Genomic DNA, 24,093 nt, shown 5'->3' on the forward strand with positions numbered 1-24,093 from the left:
GGGGGGGGGGGGGGGGGATACATCTATTTTTATTCGACCATAATCGGAATTTGTAACAAGAAGCCAGTAAATATTTGCTCTCCCATAAATTAATTGATGAATTTTCGAAGCCTCTATCGTCTTGTACGTTGTCTCGTAACTTTTGCGTTAAAAGTAATTACAATGTAAATTGTAAGACCCGAGTGCGCCGCACTCTACAGATAGTACAATATAGGACTTTGTACAGCAGCAAAATCAATTTGCCGCGACTGCTAAGAATATTTAAATTAAGTTTCTACGAGAAAAAGAGATTCTCGTTTATGCGTCACCCGTTATCGAATCAATGCAGAATACTTCGAAATATAATGAAGTTGCTAAACGTGACGTAAGCAAGTTTATGATACAATCGCTTTACACCGCAATTCACGTACACAGAGTCGATATACAATTTCCATTGCGTATTTCTAACGTACTAAGTTTTTTTTTTTATCGAACAACTCTATATCGTTCTTCTTATTTATTATATTCAGACGTACAATGCATATTGATTAGATACAGGTCGTCGATCTTGCGCCATAAGTATTTTACTTTTCGTCGAAGCGTAATTTGCGCTACAGCTTTCACCGGGTAGTAAGATTAAACTTCGCAATAAAGTAATTAATACCACAGTGGCCGTTAAGAAAATTAATCTACCTACAAATTTGGCAAAACCAATAAATGTAATGTTATATGTATCTGTATATTTGCAAGAAAAGAGGGCTAATATCCGTTTCCTTAATTTTTAATCGTGAAGATCTTGCAGACAAATATAAATACGCGGGAAAGTAGTTCGGTTGATAATCTACCATATCGTTCATATTTGCGTCCATTCATTCATTCATTGTAATTAAAATTAATGTTTCAGAAAAAAATAGCGGGTTACGCGCGCGTAAAGTCCGAATTTCTACAATAACTTAAAATAATAGACGATCAATCGTCTCCAGTCAACGCGTTCATTTCAAAATTGTCACGTTGTATACGACACTTTTACAACTGAAAAATAAAGGGGGATGGAGATTAGCCCTTTTTCTTCCAAGATATTAATAAGCTGTATATATTAGGAGCGACGAATGTGCTCCACATTACAATTCAGTATCCATCGAGAAATGTTACACGGTAAGAAAGTACGACTAGCTCCTTAAGTTCAACGGCTGATGTACAACTTCTCCAACGACGTTTTTAACAGAGGTCATCACCGTGAACTTTTTACGACCAGTACATTTATAAATTGCGTACGCGATCGCTTACAGTGGCTTATACTCAAAATCGGTTGGATATGGTGATTTTAGAACTTCGATTTCTCTTGATTTTTATAGTTAATGTGTACACACACACACACACACACACACACCCACACAGAGAGATTCGGATCAATATATTTCCATCTTGTTATTTGAAATAAGTTATGAAAGAATTATTCGATGACTCCGCGGAGACTGTAGAGTCGAGTTAAACCACTGCGTGCGAGTCGTACGAGGGCGAGTGAGCGAGGTAAAACGAAACGTGAGCGACACGGCTATAGGACAGAATTTTACAAGTGTCTGCCGACCAGACCTGGCAGGGCGACTCGTGTGTGCAGCGGTAGTGGTCCCGGACTAACTTCTCCCATCACAGTCCCCAGCTGTCCCACAAAGTATTAAACACACATCAAGAATCGATACTCCGGATCCTCCCGCGCGCGTTAATCATTTGACATTGATTCGTACATTGATCACATTCAACATAGCCATACCAAAGATTTACGTGTTGTACACTCATTCCGACTGAGATTGTTACTTATGTATGTACAAGAAGACAAAGGGCTGAACCAGCAATCATTTCAGTTACCCTTGTAGCCTATTCTGCCTTTCTCTGACTTCCCCGAAATTAATCTAATTCATCCGACGGATCAAGCGGATTGTTCCAAAGTGAAATTTGTGGGACGTGCTGATTTCTCAGCAGAGAGCACATTGCTATTCGAGATTTCCTTCATTTTCTATCTTAATTTTTTTTTTGTTTATTTTTTTCTACGTAATGTATATTATATGTTGTAATACTGAATACCTTGTTGCTTGAAGAAAGTAAAATAACAACAGAAAGCGAGGATCGTGGATATCGTTACACAAATCATATTCGTATTTAGAATATCGCATTCCCCACGGCGACTTTTTCTGTCAAATTATAAATAATAAAGTTAACGTTAACTGTAAACGTGCGCGCGTGTGTAAGCTTGTAATATCACTCTTCTAGAAATATCTATATGTACGTATGTCGAAAATATGTAAGACGAAAGTGTTTCCGATTAACTAAGAATTGGTTTGCGGTAACGCTAGTCGGAAAAACTATTGAAACGTCTCTGATACAGTGTATCGGAGAATTGTTGTGAATACCTTACATTTAATTCAATACTTAAATGTAGATATGAACAGGTCACTAACAAATACATATATACACACACACACACATATATATATATTACACACATATATATATATATGCATATATATATATATATAAATATAATTCGAGCGTGAAATAAACTTAACGGTCAAAAACGCCTTCATAACGGCAACCTACGTGCAGAGCTCCTTATGCTCGTCTGTGAATAAACAAAATAAAAATATACAAAATTAAAGAAAAAAATCGAATAATCTTAAAAACATGGGTAAATACTTGCTATACTGCAGCATGCATATTAGGAAAATAAGTATAGCGGCATTGCGAGGCAATTAACGCCCATTGTTCTTAAGTAGCATGCAAAAATACTTAAGAAATATCAGTTTGTAAGTAAACATAGTGTTATATATAATAAGTCGCTTGAAACGGAAAACTGAAATATCCCTTCTGAATCAAAAGAGAAGAAATAAATAAAAATAAGAGAGAGAGAGAGAGAGAGATGTGTGTATGTGCGGAAATTGATTTTGATAGCTCGAAAAAACGAACGTGATGAATTAAAGGAGAATTGTTTATAATAGAAAGTTTATTCTATTAAATGCTATTAAATGTTAGAGAATGTTTGTTAAAAACTTTTAGAACTATGTAAATTGCGATTGATATATTCAAGGATCGCCAAGAAAAGATATTTAAATGTTCCGTTTCCAGCGAATCGTCCTGTATAACTCTTGCAAGGGAAGGACTTAAAGATCACAGCAGCAACGATTCATCTCTCAACACCTTCTCAAGATCGCTAATCGCTAGTGGTTTGTGTGATTAAAATTAATGAACACTGAAAATTATGTTTAATGATCGGTTCGAGTGTCGCGTAGAAGGTTTTGGCAAAGACTGTTCGTTACATAATTTCCGAGCCAGAAAAATATAAAGCGTGTTTCCCGATATGCCGGCATAATTTCTGAAACGCGTTCAGCGCATAAAGATTAATGATAATTAAAAGATAACGTTTATTGCCTCCATCTGCCTCACTTTCCAAGTTATGACCTTGTTTCGCATCTAACAATATGACCTTATTTCGCATCTAACAATAATTTGTTACCGTTCAATAAATTCGATAATGAAGCTGAACGATAATACATTTAGATCATTGTAATCGAATTTGAGATGATTTCACATTGAGCATTCTTTGCTAAAGACAGACGCGAATCTATAAAACACAAGAATGGATATGACTCGATAAATGAAGAGTTGGCTCGAATATTCGTATAAATACTTCTCTTAGCACTTTTACGTATTCTAAACTGATGTACGAAATTATTACTTATATCACATATCAGGAAACACTCTGTATACATTTTAGAGAGGCAAAGTAGCACTAAAATCATTTATATTATAACACTATTCGTATGTTAATACTTTCGGAAAATCACGACGTGATATACCTAATTCGCAATGATGTAAAGAGACGAATTTGCTCTTTCTTTTCGTCAGCTCTTAGGTACATACACATACACACACATACACACAGAGATTATCAATCGTCCGCGTTTCAGGACAACGTTACAACGTTCGTAACGGAATACATCCCTCCATACCGATGATTCTGAGGTCTTCGTCATCATCATCATCATCGTTATTATCATCATTGGAATCGGAATCACCATCATCATTTCTCTCTCTCTAGAAAAACCGTTTAAAAACGCGGTCAAATGTGCGCTCCGCAAATCGCATTGTGAGTTTACGAAAGAGAGGCAAGACACACACACATAAGCGTCAAATAGATTGGAAGTTTATCGTCTTTACATTAAACATAATTTTCGGATATAATTTTCAAATTTTTATAGCAAAACTTAATATATCTCCTTTTCACTCTCTCTCTCTCTCTCTCTCTCTCTCTTTCATTACAATGTAAGTATTACACGCATTACGATTTTATTTATATTCATTTACAAATCCATTCACGTTCCGTGAATTCGTTAATGCTTGATGTGTCTATTATAAGTAACCGAATGTAGAACAGCTTCGCGTATTTGCTGCGGTTATGGTCACTCGAACGAAAATTCACACGCAATATTGCGATATTGCGGTCCGTATATTTCATAGTTTATCAATTTACAGTATTAGTACGATCAATAAAGCGAGAAAAAGTTAGTTTGCGATCTATAAACAGCGATACATATACACACACACACACACACATTTCATGGTATTTTCAACAAACGGATCAGTTGAGATCAGTGTATTTACAATCCTGTTATGTTATAGTATGTTATTATTTGCAAGATTACGTTATCACTGACGTAGTCATTCGAGAGATTAACTTAGAAAACCAGGAAAGTGGCATAAATCAGCAGAGTTAGTTCTTACATGCAATAGACGGTCAAATTCATTTTATATGAAAGGATTCAGGACGACTGATGTAAATGTAAAAAGAGGCGATTGCGATCAAGAATCCGTATAAATCACGCGATTAAACCTCTCTCTCTCTCTCTCTCTCTCTCTCTCTCTCTCTATATATATATATATATATATATATATATATATATATATAGCCTATATCGTTTATATATTACAGAGTAAAACACCGGAAACGAAACGCCTGAATATATTTCTCTTAGATTCAAAGATATATAAAAAGAATGCATAGAACGCGACTCAGATGATTAAAACTTTAAATTGCGTTCTACACGTCTCTCCACCTATCTTCAAATCCAAGAGAGGCGTAAAATGTTTTGTTTTTCGCAACTCGCCTTTTACAGGACACACGTAAAAATATCATTTACAATAGTATACACATAGCCGTAGGCTATTAATGTTTACACTAAACACCCATACTTGGAGTAAATAGGAGAAAAGAGGATGAGTTCTTACATACATTAAAAAAAATATTAGTAGACCGTAATATCACTCGCAGAGACTTTCATATAAAATGAAAAGATGTGTATGGCGTGAATATTGGTGTACAAGATTTAGCGTCTGTATGTATATAAGAGAGCCGAACGCGTGTGAAGCGTAGTTTACATAAGAGTTGACAAGTAAAATCATAAATTCCAGTCGCGAATCAACGAGTACGAAATGTATACTTTCATCGTGAAACAACGGCTCCCCTGAGGAGAACTAGATATAATGATTAGGTCTGCGGTTATTTCTACCTTCTGTGTAAATTGAGGATTACATAGGGTTCGTCGGGGTTAGTAACGTCTGTGCTGTTAGGCTGATAGCACGGATTAACAGTGTAATTGAGATTAGGCTGATGAAAACTCACCGGCTGAACACTGGTCCTCCGTCGCTCCATTTCGCGATCTTCCAGGCAGAAGTCGGAGTCCGAATCGACTTTTCTCGCGAGGTCGTCCTACGACGCATGAAACATTATTGTTTTACGCTGTTGTAATGATATAGCAATGATGACGGTAATTCGTCAAATTAATACTTTGAACGCCATGGTAGGCACCACCACTATGATACCATAGTTAAGTTACATAGTAAAGTATGTAAAATATAATTAATTGTATCTATCAAATTGTTTGTACAATCAACAAAGAGCCGATCAATAATGAGATAAGGTAAAAGATACGCGCATCTCAAATTACATTTACATATTGTTAGTATTTTAATTATCGGTTAATCTTTTGTATAATCAATGAAAGTCAGTCCGGCAATTTCAACGTGTTAATAAATAAAATACAGTGACAACACACAGTTATAACAAGGATATTTTCGCACGTTTCTCGTCGAACACGATGAAAAGTCCGTCGTGGACGATGATAAGGTTCGTAACGTTGCGTTCGTCACCTCGGACAATTTTCGTACCTGCGTCATTTGCTGCGTAGTCGTGAGAAGTCTCGCGAGAGGACTACAACAGACCGGCAACGTTTCTAGCAACGTAGGCCTAGAGTGCGTTAATAGGGGCTTCATGTATTTGGTGTCGAAATCGCCCCAAAGTCTGGCGAGCAACGCCTTTTCGTTAGGTTTCGCACCGCCGCCGCCACTGCCGCTACCGCCGCTACCACCGCCGCTGCCACCGCCACCGCTGCCTGGCAACGATCCATCCTGCATAGAATTATACTGTGAAATGTGAACAACATGTTGGTTATCCATCCTGTATGATCGTGTCTCCTTCTATGTTCTTCAATTTTTTTCTTTTTTCCAATACATGTATAAATGCAATATATAACAATATATATATGCAATGTATAATGCAATATATAACAATATATATATTACATTCAAATAGACATTCGTTCGTATAAGAATGTAAAACACCGTATTAGAATTAAGATGCAAGTATCTTTAATCCCATTTTTCTTTGGTTCTCAGGCACAAGTGTAAAGTGCACAGATGTACGGTAACGGATGTTAATTAATGTCCTTTTAATTCGTATATTCGGAATTACCTTTTATCATTAGTCATGAAATACACATGCTTCATTTATATATATACCATTATTCTCGTGTCCTGTATTAAGCACGTTTAGCGTGGGTACTGTTAATGAATGTAAATATCTCAATGTCCTCCAGCTACTCGTCAACATACAGAATGGATAACGAAAACCATACTGAAAAAAAAAAAAAGAACGAAGAAGCTCGTGCAGTCGAGGAGATTCAATATTGAAGTCTATAAAATAAAATTAATTATAACTCCCATTTGTGGAAGGGAATTTATGAATAAAGAATATGAATAATCATGCATTCGCATGCTACGACAGTACTAACATCACAACGAATGGAAGTATGCGCGTCTGTCTTAACAGGAAATATTCTACAATAACGGCACATTAGGGGGTTCGCGAAAGTTCATCGGATTGTTTGTCCCGTGTGATCTAGATTTACACTAGCTCTGTAAAACAGTGGAGACGCATCTGTCCGGAAAATACTTACACTACGAGTTCCGTTGTGAGAAAGACCTTCTATTTCCTCGTCCACTCCGACGCTACAAACGTAACGATAATTTCAATGTGAGAAATAAGAGACAATGTATTGCGTACGTAAGACTGATTAAATGGTAAACAAAGAGCAAAAAGCAGCTGACAGGTGTCACGTTTAAGTGAATCACTTACGGAATATTGAACCAGCTTAAGAATTGCGTCGTTGCACCGCCTTGCAGAATAACCGTCAATATCACAATTAAACTTGTAGTGGTCAGCATGGCTTGCCTGGCGTCTGACACGGTGTTTCTAATGGCGAGGGCGAAACTCATGGCGCCGCGCAATCCCGCAAAGAACAGCATGTGCTGATAGTTCAACGATATCTTCGGTTTCCGCGCCAGGTTCAGGATGAAAGACAACGGATAAACGTTGGCCGCGCGACCCAATAACGCGCACAGCTTAGACGGTGTTAAGGTTTATCGCACGATTTTGGTATTTCAAATTTACGTGTTAATTATGTACGAGGATTGTCTTTTGTTAAAATATATAGCAAGGATACGAATCCTGCGAAGATGAAGCCAGGATCGAAGTGATGCTTCGGGAAGGTGAACATTGAGACGCCGATGTAACTGAATATGAAATTCTCGGCCAGAAAGTTCAACAACTCGAACAACTGCTTCGTACGTTGACGTGAATCCAAGCTCAGATTATTGTAAGTGTAATGAGCCTGACATATTCCGCAAAATAGAACAGCGACCACGCCTGCAATGGTTTTTACAACAAAAAAAATATATAACACACACACATACACACACACACACACACACACACACACACACACACATATGAGATTGCATTTATCTACTATCTCCGAAGATAAGTTCCAAGCAAAACATAAATTCAAACCAACAATGACAATCTTTATATTCTCAAATTTTTCCTCGCAGTCTTATTTGACACCTGAATTTTTGACATAAACTTTTGGCATTTAATTGAATATATTGCGCACGGTTCACAGGATATTTTGTTTTTGGCAGATTGCAGATTGTTAAAAATAAGTCACAAGATATCTCCAGTTTGCGTATTTCTTTGCAATAACATACTGATAACGTGCTGAGATTCGAGATTAATGCGTGCATAAATTGTTCGCTAGTGCTATGGATTACCTGTAAGGTCAGAAGCTTCGGCGATTAAAAAGGTACTGTAAGACATCAAGACGAACAACGCCGACTCCAAGAGAGGGAAGTCGCGTACCTTGGTAAACTTCGTTAACAACGCTGTGATGCATCCCATGATGGCGCCGATGAAAAGAGACAAACTAAATATTCCCACGAAATCTCCGAATGCTTGGAAGAACGCCACCGTTTCGAAACCACCCGATCCTGACTGGTATCGCTCCGCGTAGTTTTGTATCGAACTAAAATTAAAATTTATACGTTCAATCTTGTGTACAATTTGTCAAATCCGTGTTGTCATTAAGTTAAATTTGATATATCGTTGCATTTTTGAGACATTCAGCTTTTATGGTACCTACCCGCTAAGTACAAGAGCGACTGCATCGTTCAACACGCTCTCACCGAACACCAAGGCATACAGATTTACATCTACGTGTAAATCGTTAAAAATGGATATTATTGTCAAAGGATCCGTGGGAGATATCAGAGCACCGAAGTATAGAGTATCCAGGAACGTGAATGACGTGGAGAGATGCGGTATCAATTGTATGAAGGCATACATCAAGGCTCTAAATATACATATGTGACATATTCAGATAGATAACTGGAGATCAGAGAGCGAGCCATTTAAGAAAAACGCCGTTGCTCTTTATAATGACTGAGCAGTATCACAAACTCTAAATAAAGTGAATTAATGATGCACTCAGAATACAATTATCGCACCAATTAGTATTAGTGCAATATCTCGTATTCGTCTACAGACGTCTGTTAACGACGTTTCTCTTTAAATGATGATGAAACAACTGAATAACACACATTGAAGAAAATATTTACCCAATAACAAAGGCTGATATAGAGGTTCCTATTAAAGCATACGTAAGAATGGCACCTAGATTTCGAAAGAAATATTTCTGCAACAGTTTATCACAAATAAGAATTAATCGTTGTACTCTCATTGTAATCTCATTGTTACTTTCTCTTCACGATGAATGAAGAGATCCGATAACATACTTACACGCTTTAAACTGTACCCTGCATGGAAAATGATAGGGGGCAATATAATATTGAAGAATATTTCGGGATCAAATGTTGCCTGCCAAGAAAAAATTGTAATAATAGTAATTATTTTCATATATAACAATTTCATTTCAATTCATTCCTATAATTGAACGCTTTAAAGTTCGGAGTCTACTGACACAAACAACTATTCTTAGATCAGCTTAGTCATCATGAGTAATTCATTCACCTTCAAGTCAATTTCATTATCTTCCTTGTAAATTTCACCACGAAAAGAATATGCAAATGTCTTGTTTTTCACGATACCACCACCCTTATCTTCTGGAAAACGCAACCATAATGTATCGGGTGGTACGGATTGATTGTATTTGCTGCTGTTATCTGGGACTACTGGCATGTGAAGAATAGTGCTACTTGTTGTGAAGCCATATCGTATTATTGCTCCTATGATCAAGCCTATAATAGGAAAAATGTATCGCAAAGAAATATATTGAACTGTTGCATTTGAAATATCGATTTGGTATGAATAATATTCAGTCGAATGTCACAAAAAAATTCAGAATTTGACATTTCATATATGTAGGACTCAAAAGATATATAGTTAGAGATTATGACAATATAATTATTGTGAGTAAAATGACGATAGTCGGCACGTCGAATTTTCTACATCTTTTATTGTAACGCCCACTTTGTTTTAACTTGATAAGAGGAAATAATATATCGGATATTACTGATAGCAGACGACTTACCGTAGATGACAGCTAGGCCAGTTTCATGGAGGAACCTCAAACGACGGTGCTTGAACATCCATATCGTTAAAACAGTTAAGATTAATAGGAAAGTGTAAAGAAAAAGATTGAGGCTGTCGAGCCGATGCAACAACTGTGCTTTTGCATCCAACTCGATGTCCGTCGCGGCGCCGTTGCATAGTTCCGCAAGAAAAATACAAAGAATCCCGAGAAACAAGAATCGTACACCGCCACTCGCCGCCATCTTTGCTCGGTAACGTCCTGCAGGGCGATTTTTATGTGGAGTCAGGTTGACCAACGAAAAAACTCGATGAAAATAAAATTACTAAACTGGATATGGTTATCCCAACTGCAAGTTAAATATTGCCCTCTAATAGTTCCATATAATCAATAATTTATAATAATACTTCATAAATACTAAAGCTATATACATAGAATGTTTTAAAGTTTAAATATAATTTTAGGAATAATCAAACTTTTTAATATGGAGGAAGATACTTATGCTTGTTTTTACATTTTTTTATACATATTAGAATATACGTAGAATATACGTACATATTAGAATATACATGTGGTACATAAAGAAATCTAATATCAAATATGTGGCATTTTTATTATAAATATTGTCATAATAAATTATGTCTTATGTAATATTATGTCACGTGTGAATATAATAGAGTTAAAAAGACTAGAAAGTGAAAGCAGTAAAATGATATTGTAAATCTAGTTTATAATCTATTATAATTTTCACGCTGTTGAGATGAAGACCCGGACGTCAGACGCGAGTAGATAAAAGGTACAATGGACATGAGTGTTAAACAAAGACCGATCATCGGCCGATACCATACCCAAGCAATACCGATTACTAGGAAACTAATGAACATGGAGACTGATAGGGTCAGAGACTCAACCGCTATTATGCCGCAAAGAAACGTCGAATTTAGTATAATGGTCTTTAGTATGTTTGCCAAACACGTCGCCGCCACAAAGAGCACCAGCCATCCAAGGACTCTGTAATAAGAATAACATGTTATTCATTAAAACTTTACATATATACCGACCATGCATACTTATTAATATTATTACCTAATGTACCAGGTTCGCCAATAATTATGCTTGTGCTCCAAGTGAAACATCTGATCCACCGAAATCTTGTGCTTTCGTTGCAGCAAAATCTCCTCGCCTTGCTGCGTGTAATACGGCTTGATAACATCTTTCTCCAGCAGACCAACCACCGTATAAACTTCTCCGCTTTTCCCCGCGTAAGAGAATTGTATTCTGATGTCTCCTACCTATAGGCGATGCAATGTGAGATTTTAACAAATAAAGAATAACCAACGTAAGTGCTTGAAGATCAGTGTGTCAAAATTTCTTACAAGCAACATACTTGTGGATTCCACAAGTCCGCGCTATGATAATACAATCCCGAATGCATTTTAATGTCCTTTCGTTCTGGCCTCTCGTCGCTGGTAACTTCCACAAAGTCGGTAAACTTCTTCTTCAGTTCAACCCCAAATGTAAATGCACCAATCTTCACCTCATCCGCAATCTGCAATTGGCTCTTGATTGACATTTCCTTCGGATTATGATGACCAGTGCGAATGTAGAAGTGATCCGAATCCACGAGTTTATCCTTCCATTCCGTTGTGTAATAATAGTGCTTCTCATCCTCCGTTGCACCACCGAAACTAAACGAGCATGAGAATCAAATCAGCTCGATCTTGACTGATCTTTTTTTTTCTTCTTATTTTGATTTCCTCCACTTTATGTTTTTCATTACCTTTCTTCTTCTTCAATCTCAACCCACTGATACATCTGTACCCTTCTTTTTAATTTCACACTAGACATGACAATTCCATAATCTGGCTCCGTCAATGGTTCCAAGACTTGTAAGTGCCCTGACAAGTATACCAAACGACCTTGGTAATCGGGCAATAAGGCAAGTGGATTAGAAACTACGACTATGTTGTGCAAAGCTTCATTTAAAGAATACGCAACCCTCACAGCTTTCCCCTAAAGACAAACTGCTATAATTATAGAAATCAGGTTACCGATATGCTGGATTAATAATAAGACACAATGACAAACCTCGTTCCAAAACAGAAGACACATTCCAATAGCAAACATTATAGATCCAATTATAACTGTGAGCCATGATTCTTTAAATTGCTCGGAAATTGTTGCTGACATATTCACAGAGGTAGTTTGTCTGGCAGTTAGACGGTTCTGGTGGAATCCATCGGCATCTTCTCTCTGGGACTGGCCATTTTGCTACAAAATACATACTTCACGAATCTGTTTTATTACGTCAATCTATCGATATCCATGTAGCGAATCAAATATTGTTTAACATTGCCAAAGAAACAATTATACTTACATTTGTGCGATACATCTCGATGATGGTCGTTCGATCGTTCGAGTCGTACTACTTGAAGATAAGTTCTCTTGATACTATTGCTGAGCTGTACTACTTATCATCCACTTCTTCAGAGGGCGCATCGAAAGAAGCGTTTCAAATAATCCTTGTGACGTGGCCGCTCTCTGTCGCTTCTCTTTGTTTACTGACTTGTGTATACTCCCTATTATCAAAATGACAGCATACTGTTCAACGTAGTCATGAATGTCGTGAATAACAATTGCGCAGTATGTATAAACAATGTTATAAGCAATAGTGTTATTATTATTACTTTTTCATCAGAAATTGCGTTTTATTAGAAGTTTTTAATCGCATTGTGATTTGTATAAATATACATTTCACGTAATCGTTTGTGTTGCTGTTTTTCATTACTACTACTATTATTATTATTATTACTACTATTAATCCAATTATATTTATTTGTTTTTATTAGAATATTTGTTCATATGATACGGTTATTCAATCTCATATATTTTATACATATTCTTTTAACCGAAAATGTAAATACAAAATTGGATTAACAGGTTATATAATATTTGAGATACCATGTACTTTTATAGCTTAATATATATACATATATATATATTATTTTCTTTTAGATGGATATAAAATCTTGCCAAAATACTGTACTTAACTAGGATGATTAAGTAAACAACATAATTCAACATAGTGGTCTTAATGGTTTGATGATAGTAAATAAGCCAGTAGCACAATGTCAGCAATGGCTAGTCACTTGCATGATATTTTTAGTACGCAAGATATAATAGAATTGGTGAAGCTTCTTCGTCAGAATGGTGACAAAGTCTTAAGTGCTTCCAGTAAGCTCTCGTTGTCAACAAAATTGTTACATAGCCTGAATGAAGCATTCTCACTGATTGTAGTAGAATCTGAAGAACTGGAAACTTCATTTCACGTGTGTAATAGTTCCAAAATAGACATATTTCGTGATGTCAAGTTCCTACATGATTTTGTGCAGAAAACTATAGGTCTGAAAGTGACGCACCACTTTTCTGACCCCAGAGTTACCATTGACATCTCCAAATTTCGACATTTAAAGTATTTAGAACTAAAGAAAGTACCTATTGAGTTAGTGAAGGGCTTACAGAGTATCAGAGGTCAGTTAGAAGGTATTGTTTGCGCCGGAAGAAAAGGTGTATCTACAATCAGTCAATTATTAGGTAATATTTAATATATATAGCACACAATAGTCCAAAACTTTTTAACTTAAATTTGATATATTTTTTTTTTATTTCTAGCCGTGTGTGGAGCTGATGCTGGTGTCGGATTTGTATGGGCATCCCTGAAGCATCTAGCATTGCCTCATAATGTTCTCAAATATCTGGACGAATCTTTGGAATTAGCACCTTGGCTTCAGACATTGGATTTAAGTCATAACATGATCACTAGCGCCGAAGAGATATCTTGTTTGTCAAATTTGAAGTATGTTAATCTAGGCTTCAATAGGTTAGAAAGTATACCTGCATTTAATAAGGCAGTGTTACATTCATTACAAGTCTTAGTACTGAAGAACAATTACATCGACAGTCTGAATGGTTGGTTTATTATATTTCAATGGTACTGTTTTACCACAAAATCATTCATTTTTAAGTTCTGTACTGATTTTGCCACTTTTTCCAGGTCTTCAAGGTTTAGAATGTCTGACGGAGCTAGACTTATCATTTAACTGTTTAACGGAGCATTCAATCCTTTGGCCACTTCAAAAGATGTCCGCCCTGTTGTGGGTGTCATTGGAAGGAAATCCTCTGTCTTATCATCCGAAGCATCGAATGTTGGCTTTAAAACATTTGCATCCGAGCCTGTCGAATAGCAAGGTATTACATATTTAAAGTCGCGAAATGCAATACCAATTCATCAGTTGCAACTTAATGCAAATGTGAGCAATCCTCACAGTTTGTTTTAGACAGTATATTACTCTCGAAATCAGAAAAGGCACTCGTTGCGGAAAATCGAGTCTCCATAATACGCACAAATCAATCCGCATCGTTGACCAGCGTGATATCCACGAATACATACGAATCTAACGAGAGTGGATCCGATTATCGAGCAATATCGTTAGCTGAAAACCTAGAAAGGAGTTTTACGAAAAGTAAGAAAAAGCCGAGTTTGAAAGAAGCGGTCATCACTGAAGTCGATCAAGAAAATGAAGAGTTCAAGCAGCTACCCGATGTGGTGGCGTCTTCTCATTTAGGTAATTGTGTACTTTTGACGACTGGACGTAACACCAGTAAAATTTACTTTCAATCCTACGCACGATAAAATAATATTACTTAACAATTGATTGATAATTGAACATATTAGTGAGAATGATGCGTGAATTTCGGCGGCATTCTGTCAAATTATTCTCTTTTGTCTATCCCAGAGGCATCAGCCGATCATTTAGAGACGAAGAAGCGGATGTTAGCCCTCCGAAAGAAGTTTGGCGAGGACAACTGGCTGAGCAGTCACGCGGGAACTTTTGTCCAAGACATCATGGGTCTGCATTCCGTCTCGCAACCTGCGACGTTGCCAGCAACGAGGATGAAGACTTTGGCGACTGATATTAACGTAACATCGTCTCTTCACGAATCTCTAATTTACATGATGGATAGTGAACAATCTTTCGACGAATCCGAGTCGCAAGAAATCACAGTGCAAGCGGAAGTTGAAAAAGAGGACGTTCCTCGAGACGAAGAAACGTTACCGGACGAGTCTCCGGAATTAGAGGAAACCACTCCTGCAACCGCGTATGATCCTAAAGAAGGTAACGATCGCGCAAAGTAAAATATTGATTTATCCAAGCGACGTTATCGGTGATACGAGAAGTTTCACGATCCTTTCAATTGCATTCCCGCGGTCGCTCCTAAAATACTAATATTTAAAATACTAATATTTTTCTTTATTTGTATTCTTATTTTTTTTTTTCAGAAACTGCAGATGTGTATCTCGTTCACAGAAGAAAGAACGACGGCGAGAAGGAGTACGTTTTCCTGACGATAACTCCCACGTAAGTTCTCGCTGTTCCTCCGCGTACTTGTTTAATTTCTTCAATATTACTGAGATTTTTCATAATGCTGTTAAAATGCAATTTTTTGTCGCGCACTTAACAGAGATATCAAAGAGAGAGAGACGACCAATGGAAAAGTGAGGTATTCTTGGTCGACCAATTCCGTGCTATCCTGCGTCTTGGGTAGGAGCAAGTCACCTACGGTTGATATTATTTTCGACACTACGCGGAAAGATCGGGAGAATAGGCGATATTTTGCGGAACTGAATGATGCGAAGGTATTGCGAAAGTGAGCGAATATACGGTTTTACGTTTTACATATAACATATGGAATCTGTCTATTCCAGGAAATCGTGACGATTATCAGCAAACAGTTAGAAACGCGGCCGATATTGCTGAAAATCTTCAAGTGCATGAAATGCTCGACGCAGTTCTCGCAAGACGCGGAATATGTGAGGCTCGCTGTCACGTCAACGACAGGTTTGTCCGTCACAGGCGCAGCGGGCTTTGAAGATAACATAAAGCACAAGTAACGATTCTTTCAGGTGCAAAACAATTCAAGTGCCCCGCTTGCGGCAGCAGTTTGGTCATCGAAACGGAGACTTTGCCCAACGCGGATAGCCAAGCGGCGGACAATTTCGCTGGTGCCAATCTACAACACTCCGAATCATTCTCCAGTATCGGTGAGCCTCTTCATGCTCGCAGCATGCGATGTACTTCGAGCTAGATAAGGAATGAATATAGAATGCTGTACAGAATCAGCTGCGTAGCCTCTGGACGATCGTCGTGTCGCAATCTTTCCGATCAGCGATATTGCATTTTTATTATCCATCGGATGAAATTATCCGCACAATCTCAGGTTTTGCGAGACGATGATTTGAAACAGCGAAGTAATTTTCGATTGTCACTGAAAGAACGATAACGAAGGAGATGGTTGAATTTTTTCGACACATGTGGCAAGTGAAGTTGCAAGAACCACGAGAGTCCAATGAGAATCGCCGTAGATTGGATAGCATTTGATATCTTGTCCTTTGCCCTTAGTGCTTCGTAAGTGAGTTACGAATCATCTTGCGTGCGTAGCTCACAAAGCAATTAACTGTGTTGAAGTTGGCCTGCTAATTAATAGAAGTGGCCTGAAGGAATTAATTATAATTAAGTCTCTTGCCCTTCGGCATCTGATCTGAATTAATCGAATGACTGCTCTAAGTGTTAGTTAATACATATATATATATACATTGCCCGTGTTTGTGAATTTTATTTGATGGAAACTATAACATACTAATCCCGGTGCAGGTGGAACGGAAGGTGGAGCTAAATCCGTCACCACTTCTCTGGTGCACTCCGAATCTCACATTCAAGCTCAAGTCTGCTGTAAGCTTCAGTCACAATAGTAAAATTTACATTACAGCACTCTATACTATTTCTGTAAGCCCTTCAGCCGTCAAAATTTGAGTCTTTCTCTCTCTTTCTCTTTCTCTTTCTCTTCCCTCATCTTTTTATCAAAAAATAAGGCCGTAGCTTGAAAAGCTCGGTGGCTAAAGGGTTAGAATCTCTTCACATGGTAAAAATTCGGACAGTATTTTAGCATCCTTTTAACTTTATTCCGACGTTCTAGGCGCCTGTAGTTTCTAATTTTTATTTGTAAGTACAACATATTCGCATATTCAGAGAAAAAATGCTATATATATATATATTCTATTTAAAGTAACTGGTTGATTTAAAAATGAAATAAGTGCGACTGGGACTGTTGTATTACTTTTCAACTGTGCTTGTGTCGTTGTCAGGTTCAGCTACAAGTTTAGAAGAATCAAGGGGCTCCACGCCATCCGCAAATGCGCTAACGAAGAAATACGAGAGCGATATAGAAATACTCAGCAACCCGAGCCAGAGTAGCATCGAGGTTTTGGATGAAACGCAGAAGTTAGTATGACAGTTTGGAAAAAAAGGGCCTATGAAAGCCTCTGCACTCATTAATATATAAAACCAAATTAGTTTAATCATCAGTATATAAAACTAACTCGGTTAAACATTCAAATCCCGACTACTGCATTAATTTACGGCTCTTATAGGTCATTTTTTTCTAAAATTAATATAACAATCATCGTCATTGTGTGACGTTCACCATTTATCGTTATTGCTTGTATTATTTTATCACGATATTTATTAATACAGGACAAATCTTACACCAAGTCGGAAGCGCTCGACTGAGGAAAGGCGCGCCGCAATAGCTCCTTCTTTAATAACAATTCCGGATGTAACGCCAGTTATGGCAGGCCTTACAGAAAGCAGTTCTTCGGGTACATATTTTATCGTGCACACTTTCTTATGTACTATAGATAATTATATATCATTAATTAATTACCATCACCGCTAGATTATTTATTTAATTAGTTGGCACATTATTTATAGGTTCGCTGACGGACAGCATATGCACAGCATATGAAAATAAGATGACTAAGTCGACAAACATTGACGCGAAGTCTCACAGCAGTGACGGAGAAAAGGAAACCGCGTTCGCTCCTGTAACAAACCTGACATCGATGTTGGGAGGTAATTTTGTGTAAAATTCGTAATTTCATGTCATTATAAAGTAAGTCAGAAATATCTTAGAAACCGTAGCAATATCCTCAACACATGCAATTAACTATCCTTATAACTTATTAATCTAAAGAGAGCCTTATTATTAAATACTTGACAATTATGTTTTTGTAATATTTACGTTGTCATTTGCAGGTTTGCTCCAAAGCATCAAGATCGGTAGCAATAAAATGCTGAAAGGCGAGGAGGCCTCGAGTTTCTTCGGTAGCAGCGTGCAATATTCATACATCGATTTTAGCAGTATAGATCATAGAATCAAGTTGCATATCATCCTGAATGTGTTCGAACATGAGAACGAAGAATTAGTGCTTCTGCTTAGGGTACTGAAACAATTATAATTCGATCGAATATACACAACTCGAGCTACTTATTGAAAGCCAGAAATTGGCTTGATCGATTGGTGATCGATTAAGTTGGGATTTGACACAAATCAAAAAGAGTTCGAGAACATATCAAGCTCGTAATGAGGACAATTGACTTTAGTTCGAAAAGTTTTCGTGGAAAATATTGAAACCGGTGATATTATTTATCTTCTTTATCATACAGGCAGACATTTTGATGCACTCTATGCAAGAAGCGTTTCCCGGGTGCTTAGTATTGTCTACGTCTAAGGTTTACGTTCTTAGGATCAATGGGCCGGAAGGGTGAGTTCGATTTATAATAATAATAACCAAAGGAAAAAAAATCAGTGGCACGAGGAAATTACCAGGAATCGAAACAAACCTGCGATAATAGGGAGGACCCACAACGGTGGCTTCACAAGGAAATCAGCTGGACGATGGACAGATTGAGATCTTTCGTGCCATTGCCGTTCAAACAGGGCGTCCTGATCGAGCTGCAGCAACCTGGCAAAACTAACGAGGAGCACCTGAGCATCACGCTGCTCTGCATCCTGCAGGATTTCCAGAGAACGTCGAACTTCTTATTCTACATCACAGGTGAAAATATATTATCTCGCAACAGTAGAATAGCGTGACGTGACATCCGCTCATAAAACCTCATAATTAGGAGTCTCAGATACAGATGACAGGTGGCATTCGAGCTGTTCTCACATGTTGTGTAACTGTAGATCTGCAATTACCTCCGGGCTGCGAAGTGGAGTTCACCGTTCCGGAACACTGCAGTACCGTGATGCACAGTCTATTGACGGGCACCACAAATTATCAGGCCGGGGACGCCGTACGATTACTGGCGATGTTCTCCGCCGCGGTTCTTAAACAACAGAGCGATATCGTCAAGCTGAAACTGTCCGGTTTGATCGTGACGAGTACCGCATTGGTGATATTGGAGGATAACGCTCAGTGGCTAATGCCGGACAGCGATTGTGTGCCTTCGGTCGCCCGGGAGCAAGTTATGAGCAATTTGATTGCGATAGTTAGTAACTCGAGATCACTTTTGTCGCTCACAGTCGAATTACAGTTTGCGATTTCGCGGCTCGAGGCCGATTTTGTAAAATATGTCATACGTACAGAGAGAACTCTCGATCGGTATACGAATCGTTTGCCGCAACAAATTATTAACACATTAATTAATGATCTATGTACAGGAACACTGTGACACCTCGTTAACTTTGAACTTCCTGGACGAGGTCGCAGGGCTCGAGGAAAATTGGAATTTGGAGTTCGTCTCTCCCGGCGCAGTCGAAGCTGTGATCAGCTCGATACAACCACCGTGGGAAGAACTGTTCTCGATACCTTTACAGGTAACCACACGCACCACGCAGGATAACGTGGAGAAGGTTTAAATATTTACATGAATTAAAAAAAAATTTTTGTGGACTTTTTTTATCGATACAAAAAAATTGAACAAATTGACCGTTTCCTTGTCAATCTAAAAGAAATTCTCGACAAGACTCATGTGATCTTTGAGTGGATTTTTTAATCATCTCTGAGTTTACAAACATGAGGACGCTTTAGAAATATTATACGAGATATAGAGGATTGATTACTAATTCAGTGATATTTAAGGGGCTGTCGATAGAATCTCAACACATGTAACCAAGTTTCCAGTGGTGCTATAAGAGCTGGAATGTTGTTATTTACAAGTATATCTGAATTTTCCACTTCTTTCGCGTACATAACTTTTCAGCCTAAAAGGTTTTTCGATATCGCATGCGATGCAATCCCTTCTATACTTGTACAAATTTTGGATATTTCGCACACTGAATTCGGCTGTCGTTCAATTTGACAGTTTTTTTCATTCAACGTTAGTTCTCATCGAGCGCCTCTGACTGTGATATGTATATTTCAAACTTTATATAATAAATATTACGAGACTCAAAATATTTACTGTAGATATTTGTATCGAGATAATATTGTAATTTATATTTTGTAACAAAGCGTGAGATAAATATAATTATGACCTTACAAAGGTGTGCGCTTTTTCTCAATTTTTATTTCTGCGACATCGTTCCTCCCTTCCAAGAGAAAGATCACAATGAAAGATGCAGTTTCACTTGAGTGCATCTTACGTGATAAAAGACGCAATTTGCTTCTTTTATGCAGGGAACCGTGTTTGTAACACTTAAGAAACTGCGGCACATATACGCTGACAATGATACGCACTGTCGTGAATACTTAATAGACACTCGTTTCCAATACTTGACGCAACGCTAAACGTGTCAGTCATTCACAAGAATGTTATTCCTTCCTACGTAACACAGTTTCACACAGTTTCGTGAGCATCTCGAGACACAGGGGACAATTCTATACGGTGCGTGTAGATCAGTAATAAATTAGAATTATCTCCGGCGAGCGACGTCCAAGATTCATATTGCAAATTTATTACACATACATTGAGACGATAGATTTTTTACATTAGAACTTAAAAAATGCGCGATGTCTCGCAAGTCACGGTGGCGTGGATCATTTTCTTCGTCATCGTACCGGGCATCACTGGTTTTGGATACAGCAAAAAAGGTATGTCAGCTCTTCGTAACGTTGACGCCAATTATCACGGAGCTTAGCGGAGATCAGGACTCACGTCGGAGTGCTTCGTTTCAGAACAACACTTGTGGCCGAAGACACATAAATTATGCGCGGGTAAGCTGCAGTCACCGGTCTCTATATCCACGTCCAAAGCGATTCCTCTGCCGCTTCCAGCGCTCGAGATGATCGGTTACCACGACTTCCTCCCGATGCCGCAGACACTTGTAAACGACGGACGAACCGGTGAGTGTGTGTCCCCCTACTCACGAGACATCGAATGGAAGTCGTCGAGACGTCTCCTAAAGTACGCGCGCTTTCTTTCAGTCAAGCTGACGATAAACAAGAACGCAACGCGTGGGAAGAAGTTGCCGTACGTGTTCGGCGCTGCGCTGAAGCGAGATCAGCGGTATGAAATGGAGCAATTGCACTTCCATTGGGGTGCGAAGAACAATAGGGGTGCTGAGCACGTGTTGAACGGCGTGAGGTGATGATCGTAATTATTGACAGAAGTAGCTCTCGTAAATAGCCGAATAATATCACAGAGAATAATTCAAGATCAACGGTCGCAGATACCCGATGGAAATGCACATCGTACATCGCAATCTGGCATATCCAAACTTGTCGCACGCACTGCAGCACGAGGACGGTGTGGTCGTAGTGGCTGTTCTCTTCCAAGTAATTCTTACAGTTTTTAAAACTCACGCTGGACTTGGGTGTCCGTCGAGAACTTGAGGTCCCTACGATTTATAGAACTGACAACACGTTGTGAAGTAATGCCTGGGGTGTAATTATTACACACGATTTCAGTTGCAAGACGAGCACAACGAACATCTCCGACCTCTCTTGGAACGGCTGCCGGACGTAAAGTGGGCGTACGCTGAGCTATCGGTTAATGTGACCATAAGTTTGACATCCTTGATACCCTCAAACACGGATGTTTTTCACACGTACAAAGGATCCCTTACCACTCCGCCTTGCAGCGAAGCAGCCACCTGGATAATCTTCGCGACTCCAGTCCCGATATCCTTCCGCCAAGTATTTCGCATTACAATCATATTTCATCGTTCCGTTGAAATTCATCATCGAATGAAACAGTGTTCGTCGTTTCCGGCAGATGAACGTATTCCGGGTACTCTCGAGCGGTGAGGAAGCGTTAGAAGACAATTTTAGACACCTGCAAGGTGTTGGTCAGCGCAAAATATACACCAGACGAATGCACACGTGGCTTTTCCTTAAACATGGCAATTCGCAAATGGATTTCTCAAACTTTAGCTGGTTCTGGACTTAGGGCAATTGTGCAAGCAACGTTATCTAGCTCTGAAAGTATAATACATCGGTATTTATGAGATAAAAACGATCAATCTCTATTTTTACTTTTATTATATTTATATTATATTAAGTCGTTGCAAAAATGAAATATTTTTATGCAATAAAAATTGCTATTTTTGTGCAATAACTTTATAATAATAAGAGGAAACTATAAAGTAATAACAAACTAATAAATAACTAATAAAAACTATGAAGTTGACTGTTACAAAAGATCTTTGTAGCAAAAGTTTCACTTTTTATTTAATTTCCCTGCAAATTATGTAATGTCTAAATTCTATTGTAAGATGAACTCTTGCTAAATTATAAAGATATTTGCTAATATGTCACTTACTTGCTATTAATATATTGTAGAAATTATGATAAATTATAAACAACTCTCTATTGTATAAAACCATCTCCAAATTATTTGTAAAGCTTTTTGCATGAAGAGATCCCTGATTTGGCGATCATGATCCAATTTACCAGAGAAATACCATTCTTATGCTGAGTTGGCCAGCTTAAGAGACCTTGGATTGGCCATAGCACATCTTTTGGCAAATCAATTACTAGTGCATTGTTATACATGTATATCAACAACAATAATAACATCCCCTGAAAGTATAATATATCTCGATTAAAATCATTAAAAGTTAATTCAATCACTTATTTCTGTGAACATTAACACACCGAATGCCACCACATCATCTATAAACAGGTGATAATTAAAACTCACATGTCACTTAAATATGAATGATGATGTGGCATTCAGCATGTTAAACGAGAAATTTACATACATTCATCACATAAGAAATATAAGTTAAGGACAATTGCAGTTTTGTTCTCCAATTGTACCGTTGTTTCACTGCAAAAGAAAAGCCAGATGCAAATACGTGTACATATACAGACATAAATATGTAAAGTTGATATTAGCTACAATGTCTTTAAATTGGCGCATTAAGGAAGAAATATAGGAACTTACTGTTGTCTTTCAAGACACTTTCTAATTTGTTGTATTTGCGTTGGAGCCTGGCGTACCTAGCAAATTCATTTACCATAGAAATCCCTGTCATCTCCCATCTCAAATCCATCAGCTGGTGCCGCAAGTCACAGTCATACTTCTTTCGCGCGTATTGTCGCGATATTATCTGTGTTTTATCAGATTAAACTTTAATTCAAAGTCGTGTGAATTAATAATTTCAATACAAAATAATGAAACGATTAATCTTGAGGATAAATTCACATGTCATCTCAGAGTTTTTTTATAATGAGTATACAGAAACGTAAATACTTACAAATTTAACCAGGAACGGTGTAACGTGGTCCAAAACACAGATCAAAGTGGATACTAGGAGTAAATCCATATCGCACAATGTGACATAACCTATCATGTACAATGGTCATAGGTTATAGTTGGACATGAGTGGACATAAAAACATGATTGATAATCGTGGCACTATACACAAAAGCCCTTGATTAAATGTTCCTTAATACCATTGTCTTTTGATGATAAAGCGTGTACATTCCCGCGAGACACCACCGGGTCTCTTGTTACGTTATTGATTGTATCCACCCTTCAGCTCTGTCGATAAATCGTTTGATACGCGATGTGCGCGCTACCACTAATGAGGTTGAAGTAAAACCACCAAT

At 37.9% G+C, this 24,093-nt stretch overlaps 5 protein-coding genes across 16 annotated transcripts; 2 read left to right on the forward strand and 3 right to left on the reverse strand.

Annotated features, from left to right (window-relative positions):
• Positions 1-11: 11 nt before the first annotated feature.
• LOC106746066 (sodium/hydrogen exchanger 7) lies at positions 12-10,437 on the reverse strand. Of its 6 annotated transcripts, XM_014622248.1 has the most exons (13): positions 10,194-10,437; positions 9,674-9,900; positions 9,443-9,520; positions 9,262-9,338; positions 8,787-8,996; positions 8,419-8,669; positions 7,812-8,014; positions 7,445-7,710; positions 7,266-7,317; positions 6,199-6,453; positions 5,654-5,740; positions 3,984-4,068; positions 1,547-2,596 (listed from the first exon to the last, which is right to left on the reverse strand). In XM_014622248.1, the coding sequence occupies exons 1-13, from the start codon at positions 10,435-10,437 to the stop codon at positions 2,571-2,573; spliced, it is 2,061 nt and encodes a 686-aa protein (XP_014477734.1). In that variant the 3' UTR covers positions 1,547-2,570. The 6 variants fall into 6 exon arrangements, with proteins under 6 accessions (XP_014477754.1, XP_014477734.1, XP_014477763.1 ...); XM_014622268.1 differs by lacking the exon at positions 3,984-4,068 and having other exon boundaries at positions 12-1,639; XM_014622277.1 differs by lacking the exon at positions 3,984-4,068 and having other exon boundaries at positions 2,544-2,596.
• Positions 10,438-10,780: 343 nt separating this feature from the next.
• On the reverse strand, positions 10,781-12,655 carry LOC106744727 (transmembrane protein 43 homolog). Of its 3 annotated transcripts, none has more exons than XM_014619722.1 (6): positions 12,571-12,585; positions 12,282-12,464; positions 11,974-12,206; positions 11,581-11,881; positions 11,280-11,485; positions 10,781-11,204 (listed from the first exon to the last, which is right to left on the reverse strand). In XM_014619722.1, the coding sequence occupies exons 1-6, from the start codon at positions 12,583-12,585 to the stop codon at positions 10,922-10,924; spliced, it is 1,221 nt and encodes a 406-aa protein (XP_014475208.1). In that variant the 3' UTR covers positions 10,781-10,921. The 3 variants fall into 3 exon arrangements, with proteins under 3 accessions (XP_014475208.1, XP_014475217.1, XP_014475224.1); XM_014619731.1 differs by having other exon boundaries at positions 10,922-11,204; positions 12,282-12,478; positions 12,571-12,655; XM_014619738.1 differs by having other exon boundaries at positions 10,922-11,204; positions 12,282-12,488; positions 12,571-12,639.
• A 103-nt stretch (positions 12,656-12,758) lies between these two features.
• On the forward strand, positions 12,759-20,581 carry LOC106745723 (serine/threonine-protein kinase 11-interacting protein). Of its 3 annotated transcripts, XM_014621593.1 has the most exons (19): positions 12,759-12,836; positions 13,209-13,787; positions 13,866-14,162; positions 14,248-14,441; positions 14,521-14,818; positions 14,990-15,370; positions 15,535-15,613; positions 15,717-15,891; positions 15,961-16,093; positions 16,159-16,296; positions 16,907-16,984; positions 17,398-17,533; positions 17,786-17,910; positions 18,023-18,163; positions 18,347-18,531; positions 18,758-18,855; positions 18,947-19,149; positions 19,281-19,585; positions 19,758-20,581. In XM_014621593.1, the coding sequence occupies exons 2-19, from the start codon at positions 13,322-13,324 to the stop codon at positions 19,953-19,955; spliced, it is 3,630 nt and encodes a 1,209-aa protein (XP_014477079.1). In that variant the 5' UTR covers positions 12,759-12,836; positions 13,209-13,321; the 3' UTR covers positions 19,956-20,581. The 3 variants fall into 3 exon arrangements, with proteins under 3 accessions (XP_014477079.1, XP_014477087.1, XP_014477097.1); XM_014621601.1 differs by lacking the exon at positions 16,907-16,984; XM_014621611.1 differs by lacking the exons at positions 19,281-19,585; positions 19,758-20,581 and having other exon boundaries at positions 18,921-19,089.
• A 103-nt stretch (positions 20,582-20,684) lies between these two features.
• LOC106745760 (carbonic anhydrase 9-like) lies at positions 20,685-22,628 on the forward strand. Of its 2 annotated transcripts, XM_014621665.1 has the most exons (6): positions 20,685-21,129; positions 21,214-21,381; positions 21,463-21,622; positions 21,708-21,813; positions 21,946-22,173; positions 22,253-22,628. In XM_014621665.1, exons 1-6 carry the CDS (start codon positions 21,042-21,044, stop codon positions 22,424-22,426), a joined length of 924 nt encoding a protein of 307 aa, XP_014477151.1. In that variant the 5' UTR covers positions 20,685-21,041; the 3' UTR covers positions 22,427-22,628. The 2 variants fall into 2 exon arrangements, with proteins under 2 accessions (XP_014477151.1, XP_014477142.1); XM_014621656.1 differs by having other exon boundaries at positions 21,214-21,622.
• LOC106745768 (tail-anchored protein insertion receptor WRB-like) lies at positions 22,364-24,028 on the reverse strand. 2 transcript variants are annotated; one of them, XM_014621684.1, is made up of 6 exons: positions 23,938-24,027; positions 23,739-23,827; positions 23,426-23,591; positions 23,241-23,308; positions 22,799-23,058; positions 22,364-22,455 (listed from the first exon to the last, which is right to left on the reverse strand). In XM_014621684.1, the coding sequence occupies exons 2-5, from the start codon at positions 23,805-23,807 to the stop codon at positions 22,870-22,872; spliced, it is 492 nt and encodes a 163-aa protein (XP_014477170.1). In that variant the 5' UTR covers positions 23,808-23,827; positions 23,938-24,027; the 3' UTR covers positions 22,364-22,455; positions 22,799-22,869. The 2 variants fall into 2 exon arrangements, with proteins under 2 accessions (XP_014477170.1, XP_014477160.1); XM_014621674.1 differs by having other exon boundaries at positions 23,739-24,028.
• Positions 24,029-24,093: the final 65 nt, after the last annotated feature.

This window comes from Dinoponera quadriceps, unplaced genomic scaffold (assembly GCF_001313825.1).
Source record: "Dinoponera quadriceps isolate SergipeBrazil2010 unplaced genomic scaffold, ASM131382v1 scaffold120, whole genome shotgun sequence".
Lineage (NCBI taxonomy): Eukaryota > Metazoa > Arthropoda > Insecta > Hymenoptera > Formicidae > Dinoponera > Dinoponera quadriceps.